At 39.8% G+C, this 19078-nt stretch overlaps 1 protein-coding gene across 1 annotated transcript in view; it reads right to left on the reverse strand.

The window, feature by feature from the left end:
- Positions 1–19078, reverse strand: part of THSD7B (thrombospondin type 1 domain containing 7B) — a 271583-nt gene that overhangs the window by 173807 nt on the left and 78698 nt on the right. Inside the window, exons 5-6 of the mRNA XM_030454359.1 lie at positions 17571–17726; positions 15661–15858 (exon numbers count right to left, since the gene is read on the reverse strand). Coding sequence (XP_030310219.1) covers positions 15661–15858; positions 17571–17726 — 354 coding nt within the window. The remainder of the gene's footprint in view (positions 1–15660; positions 15859–17570; positions 17727–19078) is intronic.

Genomic DNA, 19078 nt, shown 5'->3' on the forward strand with positions numbered 1-19078 from the left:
TTATCCCATGTCAGAATTTGGACAAAAGGGTATCTCCTGTAATAATAAGAATGGCTAATTTCCAATTAAATAAGCTTGCAGATTGCAGAGATGCCCTTATGAGAAAAAAAAAAAAGATGAGGCCCCATAACTAATCCTGCTTTCACTGCACATTTTTAACAGGGATGCCAAAGCAGAGTCTCCAAAATACTTACTAATTACATTGGACTGCCTCCAGCCACTGGCACTGGCAGGGAGCAGGCAAAGTTTGCAAGGAACCAACCCACCATGAGTTCCAAGATGATGTTATTGTGTTGAAAAAGCTTTGATGGAGCCAACAGACAGGAGAACTGAAGAGTGAAGTACTGTGGGGCTGATTGGGACAGAAAATACTACCATAGTCTGGGGACTTCCTGAGCAGCTATATAGAAATATTCTGGCACAGCTGGGAGCAGCCCCCAGCATGGCAAAATGCAAAAGTGCAGAGTAACATGGACTCCTGAGCATTCACATTGGACTTAAATACACACTGTTTCCAGCCGATACTGGAACTGCTTGTAGAGTAGAACTTGTAGTAGACACTGGAGTATAAAAAGAAGAAAAGCTGTAGGGCAGAACTCCATAAATTCAGCTGAAAGAATCCACATTTCACTTCATTTCTTGTGTGCTCAATGGCATGATTTGGCACCCTAAGAATGGCTATTCCTAACACAGGAGGATCCCAAGCTAAGAGCAAAGGGAGACTGAGGGATCCAAAAGTACACTGAAAAAAATGAAGTGTACTTTTGTCTGGTCAACTAGCTATGAGAACTTGCAAATCCATGCAAGTTGCAAGTGACTCTCAGAAAAAGCAGTACTAAAACAGCCTTTCCAGACTTTGTATCAAGCTGCACAGTTAGCCATTAATTAGCTTGGAGTTTAAAACCTCCATCCCAGCTCCACTGTAACAAGGGTTGAAAGAACTTGCAGGTGCCCAGAGTGCCACCATAAATATTGATCACAACGCTCATGTCGCTTCATTAGCCATGAAGTGAGCAATGGTCCTCCAGGGAGAGAAAGAGGCAGATCCAATTTTAATCAAATGGCCATACTAAAATGCAAACTTTGTGGAATATTACTTTAATTATTGCTCTTTACTCATGCCAATTACAGCTTATTAAAAAAAAAAAAAAAAAAAAAAAAAACCAACAACAAAAAAAGGGGGAAGAGAGAGAGATGTTTCTCGACAGAGAGCCAAAACCCTCAGCCCTATGTAATGATGTAATGATCACCAAGTGAACTCTGCAACCAGCAAAAGCAGTTTTCCAGCCCAGCACCTCACCCCAGGCTCGTTAGAACAACAGTTCATTAACAGCTCCCCCAGCTACTAGTGTTTCTGCTCCAAACTGCTCCCTGGCAATGAAGGGCCCAGACAGACATTAGCTTATTCAGACCGACCTACATATATAGTACATAAATCCTAAACCATTTAACCTTCAAAATATATCTCTGGGAAAACTGGCAGTGAATATCTGAAAAGGATTACAGGAAAAGTATTAGTTGTCAGTGAAAATGAAAATATGGATTTCAATTGAAACTCTATATAATAAGGGGGAGTTTTTCCCCCCAAATCCGTTCGTCTAGCAGTCATGCTGAACGGAGGGAAATTGTACAGCTAGCTCAGAGTACACAGGGAAAGCTGATGTACTTTTAAAGCTATATTTCTATCTACTTAAATGAAACATTTCACTTTTTTATTTTTCTGCTTTAATCAGGATATAACCTCATTAAATGGCAGTGTGCAAAAAGAACATACAAACTAGAAAGAAAATGTAAAAACTTTCTGAATAAATTAATGTTTATGGCTTTTAGACTTTGATATTCTGGTCTTTACTACTTAAATGCAGTTTAAATGTATTACTTGCCACGGCCTCTACATTAAACCCAGTAAGTCTGCAATTTGTGATAAAATTCCTTATCTCTTTCTTTCTGAACCTACCCAAAGATCCAAGGTTAATTTGCAGATAATATTACTTCATGAAATAATTATCTTAGTCTATAGTACTTAAAATAGCTAAATTCAAGAAAGATACTTTAAAAAATGAAGCTGTCACAGCTGCAGGATGGAGGCTGCTCTCCCCCAGGCATGAAGATCCACATAGTGCTGGGATCCTGGGTACTTCAAGCCTGGAGCAGTCAAGATGAGGATGCTCTGTGCCAATGCAGATGCCCAGGGAGCAGAAAGGAGGGAAGGGAACCCAGCCCCATGACCCTCCAAACCCCCAGATGAAACCAGCAAAGCAGCAAAGTCTTCCCCTTCACAACCCCAGCACTTGCTGAAAAATTACTTCTCTTGAGCCATTCTTTCTCATCCTGCTAATTTTTCCAAACATCCTCCTATTAGACTATACAAATATATTCATTTAGTAAACATCCCATTAACCAGGTCAGCATGCAGTATTCACAACTTATTACAGAGCAGGACCAAATCAGTCACAAAAGCAATTATGCAATTGCAGAGCAGACAACTCGCTTTAATCTTAATATGGGGCTGGGGATGTAGATGCCAATGTTCATTCACATGAATCATTCCTTTCCAAGGATTGTACACTATTTGTTTCACCCTCACTTACACAGCATTCTCATGTACTTTGATTTGTAATCTTCATGGACTGTCAGAAAATATGAGCTCGGTGCTTCACCCTTCACATGAGGGATTTTCTTATTGAATTTAGGGGTGTTTCTAAGCTTCTGTCACCCAGATGAAGAAGCTGGACTAGATATTCCAATTGAAGACCTAAATATGCAATTATCTCACACACACTCCAAAAGAAAAAGATCCAGACTATTTAAAAAATGTGACTGTAGGAAAGTAGGAGCTAAGAAGCTAAGATTATGGGATGCTATAGTTACAACAGGAAAAAGAATAAATGGCTTCTCAAATCGTGGCTTTATTTGAAGCCACTCATTTATTTAAGCATCTTGGAAAAACAGGTTGCCATATAATATTAGCAAGCACAAATATACTCTGTCGACCACTACAACAGACATCTTGAAGATGTAAGTAAATGATGTACTAGAAAACCTAGCCTAGTCTGAACTGATGCAGGCTCCTGTGATATAAATGAACAGTGGTAGTGGAATTCTTTTCCTGGGATTTAAATTGTATATTGTATTAAAAGTAAAGGCCTTAATATGCTTACTGATAGGCAAGAAACTGCTTTCTCTAGATCTATGCACACCCAGGGAGCACTCTGCTAAATTTACATTCTCAGACAGTTTCTAAGAAAGTTACCAAATCCATCACCTTTATTTGTAAACACAATGGGAAAGAACAAAACACCCTCTTGGCTCTGGTCTCCTTCCAAACAGCACTTAGCATACAACAAAACACTGCTGACTTTGTATTAAACTTGGGAAATCTGCTGAAACCATCAGGGAAAAGAAATTCTTGCTACGTTAAATTTAAGGGGAATTTTGTATCTGGTAACAAATTTGAACTTACAGGAGCATCTTGGTTTCTACTATGTACTGTGGGCAACCAGGACCCATTTTCTCACTGCTTCAAGCATGGATGGAGCCACTTCTACAGAACAGACCCACAGTCTGTCACTAAGTTCATGAGGATTTACCAGTCATATACACCATAAAAAAAACCTTAGTGTGTTGCAAAGCATTTGCTAGCAATTAATTAAAAAAAAAAAAAAAAATCCCCAATCAGGGGGACTTAGGTGCAGTGCCACAGGAGATGTGGAAAAGGAGCACAGGGGGACTTTCCACCACTGGAAAGTGACTTTGTCCCTCCAGCAAAGCTCCTTGGGTTCATCCAGTCCCAGTGAACTCCCTGCTTGCTTGCTAGAGGCAGATAAATATTCTCATTTCTTCCAGAAAAATCACTTGTCAAACTACAACCTGTCTGCCACTGGATGTAATGCCTGAATCCCCACAGACCCAAAAAGCCACAGGACCAAGGCAAAAACTAACTTTGTGTGATTGTTTTTCCATCTTCAGTGATATGAAAGGAAAAAGCAGTGTCTTCTGGTTGCAGGGATGTGTTGACTTATTCCTCTTGCTTTTCATTTTTTCTCTTTCTGGGCTTGGTAACCACTGGGTAAATGTGAAGGCTTCTTGGATGCAACACAAACAGGCTACAGATGACAAAAATAAAGAGCACAGCTTGCAGAATGACACTGAACAAATTCATGCTTACAGCACAATTCCCACATCTCCACAGATACTTTTAAATAATTTACCTGTTTTAAGAACCATGGCAAGGACAGTAAAATCATACAGCATGGGAAGACCAGGCTTCAGAATTGGAAAATGCAGCCCAAAAATACAGGATGCTCCAGTTTCTAATACACACATATACACATTCTCCTCAAAAGCTTTGCTCTGACATTTGCAAACTGCCTCAAGATAAGCACTAAACAGGTTGTCCATTTAAAAAGGAACTGTAAAATACCTTATCCTGTTACTTGTTTAACTCTTCTAAACAAAGGCAAGACCTGGTTTGAGACAATTACAGATGTGCTCCAGACAGACAAAGAAAAACACCAACCAGTGGAATTTGCAATTCTTCTCCATCTCCACAAAGAGCTCATCTTTCTCAGCTCACTAATTCACATTCACTCCAGTGCTTCAGGAAAGCTCCCTTTTATTAAATATGAGATTCAACTCACAGATAAACAAATGGGAAAATAATAGCTTGGCTTCGAAGTTGTGGGGGGAATGGGGAGTTTTCCTTTTTTTATGGCTGTTCTTAGCCTATTATTTCTTGCCACAGCTTCGGAGCTCAAGTCTGTCATCAAGGTCCTCCTGTTTCCATGCAAGCCAGGATTGAATCCTGTCCCAGAGAGCCCAGAACTCAGTGGGCAATGTGCCAGCAGGAGGATGTCACAGAGTGTTTAGGAGCCACATCCCGTGGTCATTTGCTTGCTATGCAATTTCCCTACCATTTCATCATATGTTCTTCTCTTTCCATTATGACCACCTAACAAATTACAAATTGCTGCTTAATGAAGAGCACTGGCATTAAACTACTTAATTAGAATTAAGAGGAAGATTTACTTTAAAAACCTGACAGACCAATATGCTCCAGAGCCAATCTCTGTAGTGCAGAATTGCCCAAAACGTCCATGTTCTGAATTCTTAATTAAAAATTTGCCAAAACTTCTTACTTTAAGGTTCCCACCTTCCCCTCCAGCATTTATTAACCTCAAAACAAGTGACTATAAAGTTGGTTCTAATCAGCTCTACTTCATAAACAGCTTGATATAAAGAAACTCAAAGAAAGTGCAACACTTATCTACAATTTCCACTCAACAGCTTTCAGAAGTCTTCTATGAAGGTGGCTCCCAGCCTGCCCAGCATGTAATGGAACTTCAGCTATAGAAGAAGCCTTCTGTAGGGCTACCCAGCAGGAAAGCTTTAAATTACACCCAAAAAACTTTTTTTTTTTTTTTCCCTAATCTAAAAGGGCTGTGGTCAGAGATTAATGGCAGAAGCTGTCCATTGAAGTTAGACTCAAGTTATTCCTTTATGTGAACCTCAGGAGAAACTTATTCCTGACCTCCAGGGCATGGCACTGATCCAGGCTCCTGTTCTATCTCCTTCACCTCCTCCGAGGAGCAGGGAACACATCAGAACTCACAGCTCCAGGATGCTCCCAGCTTTCCCTTCTGCCCTGACTCCCAACACCCAAACCCTCCTGCTGACTGAGATGGAGGGAAGCCCCCTGCCCCCTGCCCATCACTTGCTACCAGGTCTCAGTCTCCCCTCTGAAAAAAAATTAAATGCCTAGAATTGAAATGATACCTCATGCAGGACTTACTTGGATTCTCCTGAAACATTTTTTTATCATTATTCTTTATTTCAGGAGTTATATTCTTTGAGCTGGATCCCAGCCCACTAAACCTCACACACCTAATTTAATAAAATACAGCCAGTTGTTTCTTTACCCTAATGACCTTCTACTTAATTTAAAGCCTTTAAACAGTTTTGAGTATTTCTCTTGGCAAAAAGCCTTGGCTAATACAACTTTGGACAGAGAACTGGGGAATTTTCTGTCTATTAAGAATGTGGAAAATATCAAATGCATTAAAATTCTTTTTTCTTGTTTTGTCCTGGCACCCTAAGGAAATCAGGATATGTCATCATGCTGTTTATCTTTCTGCTGGGCACCAAAAAATTAGGAAACCATATATTAATGGAAATAAATTTTGACAAAGGGGTCAGTCCTTTAAAAGTAGCAGCTGAACAGTGGACAAAGCCACAAACTATTGCCACCCCTGGGGGAAAGTTATCCTTCTGCTGTGTCTGCTGGATGGAAAGGGACTGGTCAAACACCAGAGCCCAGAAAACACTACGAGTAAGTAGAAAATGAAATGTTCCCCATTCGCTCTTTTTTAAAGAAATAATGATTTTATTTTATTTTTTTTTTACTAAGAACAAGTATTTTGTGAACAATTCTGCAGACTGGCATCTGCTCCTTGAATATGGAAAGCTCAGAAGGGCTCCTTGAATGAAAGGCTCACACCTGCACAACTTGTGCTGGGCTTTCTTGTGATTTAGCTAAAGGATCCTTCAGCAAAGTTGTGCTAGTAGTGAAGTAGGGAGTGAGTAGGGAACTAAGTAAAGATTTCCCAGGCACCAAAAATGGTTTATAAATAGTTTTAAAGTATATATTTGCTCTAGCCTAATATACAAATATGGAACTTTCTATACAGTTTCTTTAGACCTCTTGCATACACACACACCATGCTCTTTAGGTAACCTTTACAGCAAACTGAGACGAACTCATGCCAGACTTATTGAATAACATTTAAAACATAAAGGGCAATACAGATCTTGTCATATTAAGTGATGTTTATATTTTTCTTAACGTTCTAACTCCCATTTCTGAAAGGGCTACCTTGAACCTTTGATCTAAATCTACAGGCGTTAATAGCTCAAGTTCATTAAAAAAAGAAAGAAGTCAGCACCTGCTGCTCCCCCTCTACTAATGCAAGTTGGAGCTGGATCTTTGAAAATCCATCTCCTCCTGTTGAAACAGCCATAGGGAAGAAACAGCCTTTGCCCTCATCATTTTAACACTGCTCTGAAGTCATGAAAAATATCTTTTTGGAGAGATTAAGTACCAGGAAAAGAGCAGTAGATACTGAAAAGAATGTTGGCTTTGCAAAGAAATTTATTTCAGGGCATCCAGCACCAACCATAGGCTCACATTCTGCTCAGCTGGCACAGAAAAAATATTTTTCCAGGTACCTGTTAATACCTTGTATTGACAAGCATAGGGAGGAGGAAAGCTGGCTATATCCCTGAACAACTCCACTGGTATCTCTGCCTGCCAAGCACATAGAGCCAACATCCCAGCACCAGATAGCAGTTCCAGCTGCCTTCTGGATGACTGACACCAACCACACCACCAGCATTTCAAAAAGCACAGCCACGGTTCAGCTGGAAATCACACAACGTATTTGCATCCAAAGATAAAGAAAATTAATCAAGTATGATGGAGTTTGTCCCTAGATTCAAACCCACAACCTTCCAGTATTGGATATTTCAGCCTGTATTTTAGCACGATATGCCTGGCTCTGAGCCACTGATCTTTACACAAATGTAGCAACCACAAATATCACTTACAGACTTCTGAATGTCTGTCTGCCTCAGATTTCAGGCCAGACAGTTGCTATAATCTTGAACGAAATAAAACTTTTAAAGTGACAAAGCAAAGAAAACTTTTACTTTTCAACAACTTACCCAAAAATTAACCTAAAGCCAATCTCCTGTTTCATCTGTAGACATCAAGTTGTGTAGAGGACACAAAGACAGCAAATTCACTCAATTTCATGGTCATGTCTGTCCTCAGATTGCCAGTGCACCAGTTCTAGAGGAGGTCACAATCTGTATTTTGTCTTTGTAAATGTTTCCAGTAGGAAACATCAAACATTTGGCCTGGTACCAGCTCCTGGCTTGATGAAGGTAACTTCATCAGCTCCACCTGGCTCCTACCAGACAGGCTGCTCAATAACCACATCAATCTTCATGATTACAAAGAAAAAAAGAATAGGTCTCAAATCTATTGAGCAAACCCCACACTGGATTCCTGAGATGCTCATAATATTCATCAGCCTTGCTACTGGGCTTGCAAGGTGCTCCTTCCACAGCTGCAAAATTAGAAGTATGGATCTCACCTAATTGCTAAAAGGCTCTGCATGCTGCCTTTCAGGATTTGTGTTTCTACCAGTCAGGAAAGCCTGGAATCAACAGCTCTCATGATGGGGTGTGGTGGGGTACACTCATGAACTAAGAGCAGGTATGAGCCCCACAGCAGTAATCAGACCTGCAGGCTTAGAAGAGCTCGTGCCAGAATGTGAAAATGTGTCAAGCACCAGGGTGATTTTACAGTTCCCTATAAAAAAATGCCAAATGTTACAGCTGTAAAGCTGTCTCACCTCCAGTTTATATGTACATCAATGGTCCATAATGTACATGTATTAATCACGTCCTTCTCAAGCCAAACCCCCATTGCAAGTTCTGTCTGGCAGATGCTGACAGCACACAAACTTACCAAAGCAAGTTTCTCTTTTTGAACCTCAATGATTTAAGAAGACAAGACAAAACAATTCCTAATACCTCGACTGAGCTATTTAACTTTTAGCTCAACATTTGTTCTCTTCCTGACTGTGTAGCTTCAGAATTACACTCTCCACCCACCCCTCTCACTAAGTCTCTGGACAGAGGCAGATCTGGGAGAAGGCATCATTGAAGAAAAATCAATTTTTGTTACTGCCTGTATTACGCTCAGGTGAAAGACAGATGCATTCCCATGTTAACTTGAAAACAGGTATTTTAATTTTACAAACAAAACTGCTTCTTTTAATTTCCGAAAATTTCCACTTCTAAATGAAAGAACAGTCACAATCCAAGCTTACACTTACAGGGGAAACAAAATCAAGATGTATTATTAGACATGGTGCTGTGTCACTGGACACAAGGCATCAATAGAGATTTAAGATCTTATTCTGATATGTCAGAAATAACTTGTTTAAAACTTACTGGACACAGGAAATCTTTTCTCTGAGAAACTAAACAGAATCTGCAAACTCATTTTGTATAATTAATCCGTTACAAGAAAAATTTAAAATGTCAAAACAAAACTTCTCAGAAATTTGCTAGCTTCATTCCCCCAGCCAGGAATAAAACCAGACATCATGTCTACTTGCAGCCCTTTCCTTCTGGAGGCTTCCAGCCCAGCTGCCTGGGATGCTCCAGCCTCCAGTGATGCTGTGGTCCAAGCAGAGCACACACTGCAAGCTGCCTCTGTGGACCACAGGGCAGGTTCTGATTGAACTGAAGTATGGACAAGTCCCTGAGCATGGAATTATTAATGTGCTGCCCTCAAAGTGTCTTCAGTTCTATAACTGCAAAGCTTCACTGTCAAGACCTGCCAGAACATAATATTGGTCTTAAAATAACACTGCTTTGATTACCTTACTTCCCTTTACTCTCTGCTTCAATCCCAACTGGATTTCAGTGTCTGCTCTGTCAATAGAGCTCTGTGAACAATGGATTTCTATTTGGGAAAGGAATCAAAAAGAAAAAAGGAAAAAAAAACACAAAACAAAACAAAAAAATACCCAACACAGAACTACTCAAAGGAAAAGGAAGAAAAAAACCTGCAATGCTGTTTTAAGTAGACTGAAGAGAGTGAGGGAAGTATTTAGGAAAAAAATAAATTCAAAATAAGGCAAAATGTTTGCTTCATCTAAAAGGAGTATTTTGCTTTTATATAAATAACCTCTTTTAAAAACATTTTGATTTTTTAAATTTTGTTTAAGACCTAGCCCAGTTCATCTATTAAAAAGGCAAACATTATCTAATCTAAAAAAAAAAATACTGAAAGAAAACATTCTGACTCTGAAATATTATTGTCCAGTTTTACAAATAAAGCTGTCGGATGGAAGAGAAATTTGGGAACAGGTTTATTTCAATCCTAACATGTACTTCTTCAGCTAACTTTTTTTCAGAAAACAAAAACCTCTTGTCTTCTTGGCAAGTGCCACCTTCTAGATACCAACTGCCTAGACCCAGAGAGACTGCACAGAAAACTACAACTCCTGTGCTGCCACATCCCTAAGCAGCAGTGCCAGGACAGCAGCAGGAGCAGTAGTACCAAGTTTTTCTGCTCTGCTCAGTGAGCCTGGGTTCAGGCCATGGGTGCTGATCCATGGCTTGGATAAACCCTTGGAGCTTGTAGCCAGCAGCTTATTCCATGGAGAATACTGAAGATCAACTTGTCACCATCACAGCTATGACAAGGGGATGGCAGCATGGTTTATTTCTAAATAAACAGATTATCCATAGCAGGGTGGTTTCCCCCATGCAGCCAGGACTCTCAGGACCCAGCAGATATCATCCATTTACCAAACACATCTGGGAAGGGTGCACAGAACCTGCTGAAGGAGGTGACACTGTGACAGGTCCCAGGAACAGTTATTGGGGTGATGCAGGAGAGGGGAGACAACAACATTCTTCTGGGCTCTGGGTTTGTCACCTCCATCTCCCTGTCACTGCATGAACTCCACACGAAGAAGGAACCTGGAGATTATTTGGCACTGTTAGAATTTTAACTCCCACAAAACAAAGAAACCCCGATACCCAAGCTGACAGTACAGAAAGGCAGCTTTTTGATCTATGATTATATTTGTTAACTAGGAGTAAAACACCCTGAATCCAGCAAAATCACACAACCTTTGAATTCAACCTTGTTGCTGATCTGATAACTTCTAATTAAAACAATGAAGCCTGTGGGTACTAATTATTTCATATTTTTTATTATGGAGACACTACTCTGCTCACCATCACACAGAAATTGTCTTTGTTACCAATATTTCTTCTGGTAGGAATCAGAACAAGTAAAAGCAAATTAATAAATTATGACATGGGAATTACAACTAAATGGATTGACAACTTGGGGGTATGATTCTGAATAATAACACTCTACAATCTATTCAAGAGCATTACTAACAGGTGAGATTTAGTTTACAGCATTGTCAGAAACATCTATAAAATGTTTGAGAAATTAATTGTTGCTTTTACGAGTCATACTTGTTATTTCATTACCTTACTGCTGTAGTTCCTTTTACATATGTTCTCAGGTTTACTCCTCTCTCTAATAACTGCCCTGTTCACAACTTACATGGCTGTAATAACCATTTCTAAAAACAGCAGTTTGGTTCAACATATGTCTTGTTTCAATCTATCTTTCTATTATAAATACAACCTAAATAGAGATGGAAAATAGCTATAAAGAGGGCTCCCCAAGCCCATCCAACAATATTCTTCTGTTGAAAACAGTTGCATTTCTTAGCATCTCAATCAAAAGACTGGAAAACTGCCTATAAAGGCACAAGTCCTCTTTGGGCTGAACTTTTCCCTGTTGACCCTCTGCCAAGTCCTGCTGTATCTGCAGGTTTCTCCACACAGCTCCAACATTCAATTCCCTTTGTCTCATCATACTCAAAGTGCCTGTACCTATCCCAGAGGTGTGAGAAGCAGAGCACACAAAAGATGATTTGGATCATCATCTTTGAAAAATGAAATGCATTATATTTTGTCTAATGTCAGAGCATTTAAAATCAGAAAGTTTTGACCACATTCATGGTTTTGTGTCAACTGAGCATCAATATTTAAGGAGAGCAAGTGAACTGGAAAGTTTTCATGGACTTATTTTCATCTGGTCAATGCACAGTAATATTTGTCAGTTCTAATCAAGACTGCCTAAATTCAAATGTCAAATACTTGCAACTATTTGATCAAGAAAACCTAACAAATAGGAGATTATTCAATTCCTTGTTGAACAAGCAAAATCAACAACTCTGAGAAAAATCACAAATAATTCTTGGGCTGTCTGTGAATATAAAAAAAGACTTTCAAACAAATTCTTTGATCTGAATTATAGATTAATGTAGTAAATTATGCAGTTACATAACCTTATCTTGAATATATTTTCCTGCACTCTTCGTTTGGCTTCACAGACTTCCCCAAAAGCATCTGTTGTCCTTCAGTAGCCAAAGAAAAAACACTTTGCTTAGAAATTTTGTTTAGAAGAACCAGACAGTATAGATCTTTTCCCATTCTGTGCATTACTTCATTGCATTTCTACATGTTTTTTAATTTCTTTTCATTTATTACAGTCCTGTTTTCTGATGCTATGAAAGAGGTGCACTGGAGGGATAGGGACCAGAGTTGCTCTCATGCCTCATATGGATGTTCAATAACTTATTAACAGAGATTATAGACACTGCTAGGTGGGAGCAGGCAGATATCTAAGAATGACAAAGTAATGAGATGATTACAGTCCTCCCATTCCTCCTCATCTGTGCAAACTGCTGCAAATCACAAATTACAGATTCCAGCTACTCCATGAAAAAATGCTGTGCCATACGAGCCCTACAGAGGCCCCTTCGTTATGGACCTCCTTCATTAACCTATTTAAGAAACAAAAAGACATTTCTGTACCTCTAGACGAAGTAGAAGAGTGCTAAATCACTGAAAGTCATAGAAGCTCTTACAAAGAGAACTTGTTTTGGCAGGGAAGTCTTCAGAGAAACCCAGCACACTGGAGTCAGACCTGTGTTTGACTCAGCCCTGAGCTGCTCCAGCTCCATCTCAGGCCAGCACCAGTTTGTTACCTGGGTCAGTACCACAAAACCTCCTCACCTGGCTTTTTAAAGCAGAAATAAATGACACTACTAAGAGGCTCCCAAGATGGGGTTTCAACTGGAGAAAGAAGTTCATTAGCCACTGCTCCAGGCTCCCCTCCCAGACAGGTTTCTCCCAATGTTTTCCCATAGCATGGGGTGGCATGAAGTGCAGGAGACTTTGCAGGGGAGAAAGACACAGAGAAGACCAGAAGTAGGATTTATTAGCCCCTTGTTAACTTCACTATCAAGACATAATAAAGACAAAAATGAAGCCCCAGGCTCCAAGTTGCTGGAGGGAAGTTTAGGCAGCAGCATCAGAGTCCTCTGCCATGGGAGAGAGGAGGGAGAAACATGGCCAGATGCTTCCCAGTGCAGGGAAGGTAATGAAAGGTCATTTTTGGTAAGGGAAAAACCAACCTCATCATGAAAAAGGCCTCAGGTCTCTGAGACATGGAGAGTAGTACATAACCACCCAGCATTACACCCCAGAGCTTGGGGTAGTGAGGGAAATGGGTTCAGCCATGCTGTGGATGGAAAGAGAGGAGAAAAGAGGCACCAGGCAAGGAGCAAGGTGCCAAGTTCTTCTGCAGTAGGGCTGACACAAAGGGAAGTGATGGATCAGCTGCTTCTAACTTCTAAAAAGAAGTGAGCTGACACAGCTGTGGAGAGGAGGAGAGCATGATGCCAAGAAGTCTGGCATTTATATGAAAATGAAGATATCTTGCAGGCAGGGATACACAGAAGACCCAAAGTACCCAAGTCAGCAGACTCCAAGCCCAAATGAACTGTGGCTACAATCACGATGCATTGGGTTTTGTCATTTACTGGGACCCAAAAAAGCCTTTTTTTTTTTTTCCTCTTGGCATTCAGTGGGAATACTGAGCAACAATGCCAGGCACGGATGGCAGAATGACTGGATAAATGACTGGATTTTAGGATACAGAGTTGAATTCTATAAAAAAGATACTTACATAAATGAAAATACCAGCACATAATGCAGCTACCCTAAATGCTTTCAGCAGGGTAGTTACTTGCACAGAATTTTGAACTTCTGCATAATGCTAAGCATTAGCATAGGCCTTATGCTGCTTTACCTGTAATTGATATGTCTCACATACGACTCCCTACTGGCTTTCCACTACCAACTAACCAGCTATTCCAGGTAAAAGACTTTATGCAACTCTGCTGCTTATTCCAGCTTTTATCCAAGAAAATAGACCACTTATTGCAATGGGAATCTAGTTAAGAGAACATTACAGAAAGAAAAGAGCTTATAAACACAGTAACTGGACTGATGGAAAAAACACAACAAATTCATTTCTTCTTTTTCCCAGCTTTTAATTTACAGAGTCCACCAGCCCTATCTTAATGGATCAAAAATTCAGAAAAGCTTAAAAATCTCATTAACCAGTGCTTCTAATCTGCCTACTGATCTGGATACTGCCTCATGAAACCTTCTCAGTTCAAACTAGTGATCCTATCTAGTGACAATCTTTGCCTAAGGCTGGCGGGGTGGGAAGAATGTCCTCACTTTTTTTTTCCTCTGCAACCAGAACATGCACAGAGTAATTGAAATGAAAAAAAGAGTCCTCTGAGCCTCCCAATAGTTTCTAGAACAATGGAGTGAAGAAGAGACACTTCAAAGGCAAGGCTCCTTAACTATCAGAGCCACGGAGCACAGTGTGATCAGAGATCAATGAGCATCTGCCATGTTATCTGCCTTCCTTCCAGGTGCCAAGTTGGTGCATAAAAATGGATGTTGGCACAACTTTAATGGTGTGAAGTACAGGGTGCTCCTGAGCAATACGGGTTTCCATCTGCACACATGGCTGCTGGACCAGACCTACAGCTATGATCAGAAATTCAAAGAGATAACGCAGACAAAATTCAGAGACAGCTCTTTGCTCTTCACTGTATTCTCATTTTATAACAGTTGAAGATTTTTCTTTTTTTTTTTTGTCCCATTTACACGAAATTACAAGAAAACCACACAGATTCTAAATGTATTTAAGGAGAATCCGTGCTCTTCAGCCATTTCATTCTGTCAGATTCTAACATCTTGTAAATGACACACTATTTTTAAGCACTAGTAAATTAACCCCTCTTGTTACCAGCTTGAAATTGTTTCCTGTGATGGGTTTCGGCATCATGCAAAAGAATTTTCCATTTCAGATATAATATCAGACTAAAGTTCCACAATTTTGCCACTTTTGAGATTATAGCAGTGTCTCACTGTGACCAAGGACTGTAAAATTGTGCTCCATGTAATTGAATCTAAAGATCTGACAACATTGACCTTATCAAGAAATGAAACTCTTGGCTGAGGTTCAAACCATGCACAAGAAATAAGCTCTTGCTGGTTGTTTGTAAAAGTCATATAAAAATGTACTGATTCATTATTAACAACTTGTAAACCAAACACACTGCAGGTCTCAAGCTGCTGCCAAGTAAAGCATTACTTAGTACCATCATTTCCTTTACATCTAATTCTTGTATGAATTTTGGCAGCACAACCAAGCATCCCCATGGTATGAGAGATATCATAATGAGATAAACAACCAGACCACATGCTAAAAACTGAGGAGAGAAGAAATCCTAGGGGCTGGATTTATTTTGTGAGTGCCCATAGTGCTGCTGGCCTCAGTGACAGCTCTGCTTTATACAAGACATGTAAAAAAAAAAAAGAAAATAAAAGAATCCCAGACCCCTGCTATCTCCCTTTTGCCATGATAAGGCCAGCAGTGACAACACAGGAACTGCAGTAGTGAGCCATGTCCCTGGGGATAAAACAGAATAGAAAGCTCCAGGCAAAATCTCAGGAAATACCAGCATTAGGTGCTCATGAGCATCACAGTCAACTCAAAAGTCTGAAAGTTTCATAAAAATTCAGTCAAGAGCTATTGTAAAGCATGGCAATTGCTCTGCAGCAGAATGTCATTTTGGAAGGGGGCATGGAAAATCATGGGGCTTTTAAGAGGATCCCGTTACCCACCTTTCTTGTTCTTGCATACAGCTTGCAGCATGCGGGTTCCAGGTCCACACTTCCCACGGTGAGTCACACACATTCCTTCTGAAACAATCCACTCAAAACACACTGGGTCTTCACAGGGAATGGATTCAGTTAAATGAGGACAATCTGTCAGGGTGCCCACTGGCTCCACAATCACTTGTCTGTGTCTCATTCTAAAACCTGAAAAATGGGAAACTGAATTATCTGGACAACAGTTAAAAAAAAAATATTCGTAGCAATAATCTGTTAGCAAGAGGATAATAGAGGGAATCTGGAGTTTGGGGGGTATAAAGACAAACAAATACCAACACTCACAAAATGAACTGACTGGCATGGCACTCAGCTGTAGGTGCCCACAGTCCAGGCATCCAAACTCTCATAGTTGGTAAAAAATTCCAACAACCAACATTTTCCACATTTCTTTTTCCCTCTCACCAGCATTAGACAGAAATACATATGTACAAATATAGGAATTTGCCTCTGATGCATATATTAATGTGATAACACCATTAAATTAGAGAAGCCATTAAGGAACTGAAGATATAAAAGACATCCCTATTCTGCCTGGGAACCCACTAATAAAAAGGCTTGTTTTGAGAAACAGCAGAGCAGTTTACTAAGAAATTAGTATTCTGCCTTATGAAGGTGTAAGGATTTCTGATACATAATGCATATCAGACCTCTTCAAAATGACATCCTATTAAACAGGAAGATTCAAATGTAAAGTGGAAGAAGAAGGTTACAGATATAATGAAAGAATTGATTACATAATCTGCCTCCTTCTGCACAAAACCAAAAGTCATGTTGCTATAAAAAATGCAGAACTAATATGCATGTATCTTTCAGCATGTTTTGTTATGGAAATGGCACAGAATTCTAAGAAAGGGAATAAAAAAAGTCCGTGGTGGTCTTTCCTACAACAGTCTCAGACAGGGAGCAAATATAGAGCATAAGTGGGGGTCACAGGGAAATGCCTTGGCCACAAAAGAGACAAGCAAAAATAAAATATATATTTGTATCATAGACCAAATTTCCAGCATTCTCAAACCAGCAAAGAGAAACTCAAAACAATTTAAAAATGTTTTTTTAAAAATTAAAAAAATGTACAAGTTTTGACATTTAACAATATTTAAGGAAAAAAAAATTGAAAAACTGTGATCAGCTCAAATCACTTCAGGAATTTGTGCTATTTTCCAAAAAATGTGGTTTCCAAACAATAATATTCATTCCCTGACATGAGCCCCATCAGTCATCCTTCCAGCTCAGAGCCTTAGGAACAGGTCTGAGATGAACCAAGTGCTGCAGCAACAAACATGCACCCCAGTAGATGAAGATCCAAGGGAGTTAAATGATATTGACATACTCTTCCTACCAGGAATTTGACCCCAAACCCAGAACAATGAGAACAATCTCCCAGGTCAGCCCAACTCCAGGGTGACAGGGCTGTGGGAGGCACCTTCCCACCTCCCCCCAGCACTGCCCTCAAATCCAAGGAGCAGGACTTCTGAGGGGGCTCAGAGAAGGAAAGCCTGGCACTATGGAGCCCAAGAAATCCTCCTACAAGTTCAGCAATCCTTTCCTACAAGTTCAGCAATCCTTTCCTACAAGTTCAGCACAGGATAAAAAGATCTCAGTCAGGCTGAAAAAATATTGTTTTTTTTTTTACTTCTGTCAAGAATACTGCAAAATGCTTTTAGAGGTCATATTCCACTCCTGTGGAGCTTCATCGTATTTTAGATTATTAAAAAACAAAAAAACAAAAAAACAAAAAACCCCAACATATTAAGCTCCCAATGAAGAATTTGACACCACTGCTTTTGCAGCCTTATCATAATATTCCACTACCCTCTTCAGGTCCCCCCCCAGAAGCAATCTATGAGAGCATCCATTACCTCTTCTGCTGTTGGGGTCCAGGCAGTTCTCGTGAAGGCAGGGACCCCAGGGTGACCAGGAGGACACCACACACTCAGAGGGGCACGGCAGGTTACAGAGCTGGGAGCTGGAGGGAGCAGGACCCAGGCATAGCTTCCCATCAACTGGTCTGGTAACTAAGAGGGGAAAAAAAAAAAAAATTTAATAGGAGGGTGAGGTCCAGAGTTTACTGCTGGAATTTGTTTTCCAGAAGGCACCAAAATCCAGTGCTGCTTTAGAGTCTTAGCTCCCAGAGCAAAAAGTTAAGCCTGTGTTAAGCAAGGCACTTAAAAGTTTTATCTAAAGCATCCCTATTCATCAGGCTGATTAAGATTATGCTTAATGGTATATGGGTACTTTAAAAAATTCAAGGCTGATTTTCTACAATGCTGGAGCAACAAATTGGAATCTCATCCCTTGCACTTATGGCCAAGGAGACCTCTTTACACTGTGCCAAAGAGAAAGACACCTAAAAAGGAAATCCAAAAAGCTTTTGCTGCAACAGAGGCAAGCAGCCAAAGCCTGAGCACGGGAGCATCTCCCTAAACCCATCCTCTTCAGGAGCACCACCGCCTCTAGATTACAGTCAGAAGGTCCAGACTTCTGAATTTTCTTCATCCACTTTCAATAAAAATTGAACAGAACTCTGTTTCTTTTACACAGACATCTGCAGAAAGCATCTCTCCTGCCTCTGGGCCAAGGCACCTCCATGGATCTCCCAACCTCTTCATCCAAGAGATGAGCTGACCCCAAACTCTGCCAGGTACCAGGCAAGTTGATACTGACAGGAAATTATTCCCTTTGTATTTTCATGTATTGTACAAGATTACTAGTTTCAATTAATTTTTCTTTCCCTTTTATTTGGGGCAAGGAGAAGAAGGAAAAGAGGGGACTCTTGAATCTATCTTCTGGGTCATTATATGATACTGCATTTTAATTATATTATAGGCTGAATTTGGCTGTCTCTTCAGATAAATCAATATCAAAGCAGTCTTTCAAAAGGCAAAGGCATGTTTGAGTTTACTCTGACATGGTATTACCAAGACTTCATTAATTTTTATAGCTACTGAATTTACTTTATCCTCGTTTTTATTTTTAATGTCTATTTTCCTTTGCTTCCATGCATGGAATTGACTTGAAAAGGATTATAAAAATATGCCCAGTGTATGAGTAATCTTTTCTTTTTTCTGAAGTTTTAACATTTTCTTTAAAATGAATCATTTGAAGAAAAAAAACTTTTTTTTTTTCAAATACAAGACTTCAGTGCTCAAAATCTAAAAAAAAATTTGATTTGCACTTCCCAGACCTGAGACTTCAGAGCAATACCAGTGCATATGTTATCAGCATAACAGGATTAAACAACAGATGTGATTTAATTCTAAGCTGAAAGATAATATATTACTGAAAAAGACCATTTTTTGAATGATTTCTGAAACACTGCAAGGCCTTTGACATGTTCATTTAGAGATTACAACACGATGGCACAAAT

The sequence above is a fragment of the Calypte anna genome, chromosome 7, assembly GCF_003957555.1.
Source record: "Calypte anna isolate BGI_N300 chromosome 7, bCalAnn1_v1.p, whole genome shotgun sequence".
Taxonomy (NCBI): Eukaryota; Metazoa; Chordata; class Aves; order Apodiformes; family Trochilidae; genus Calypte; species Calypte anna.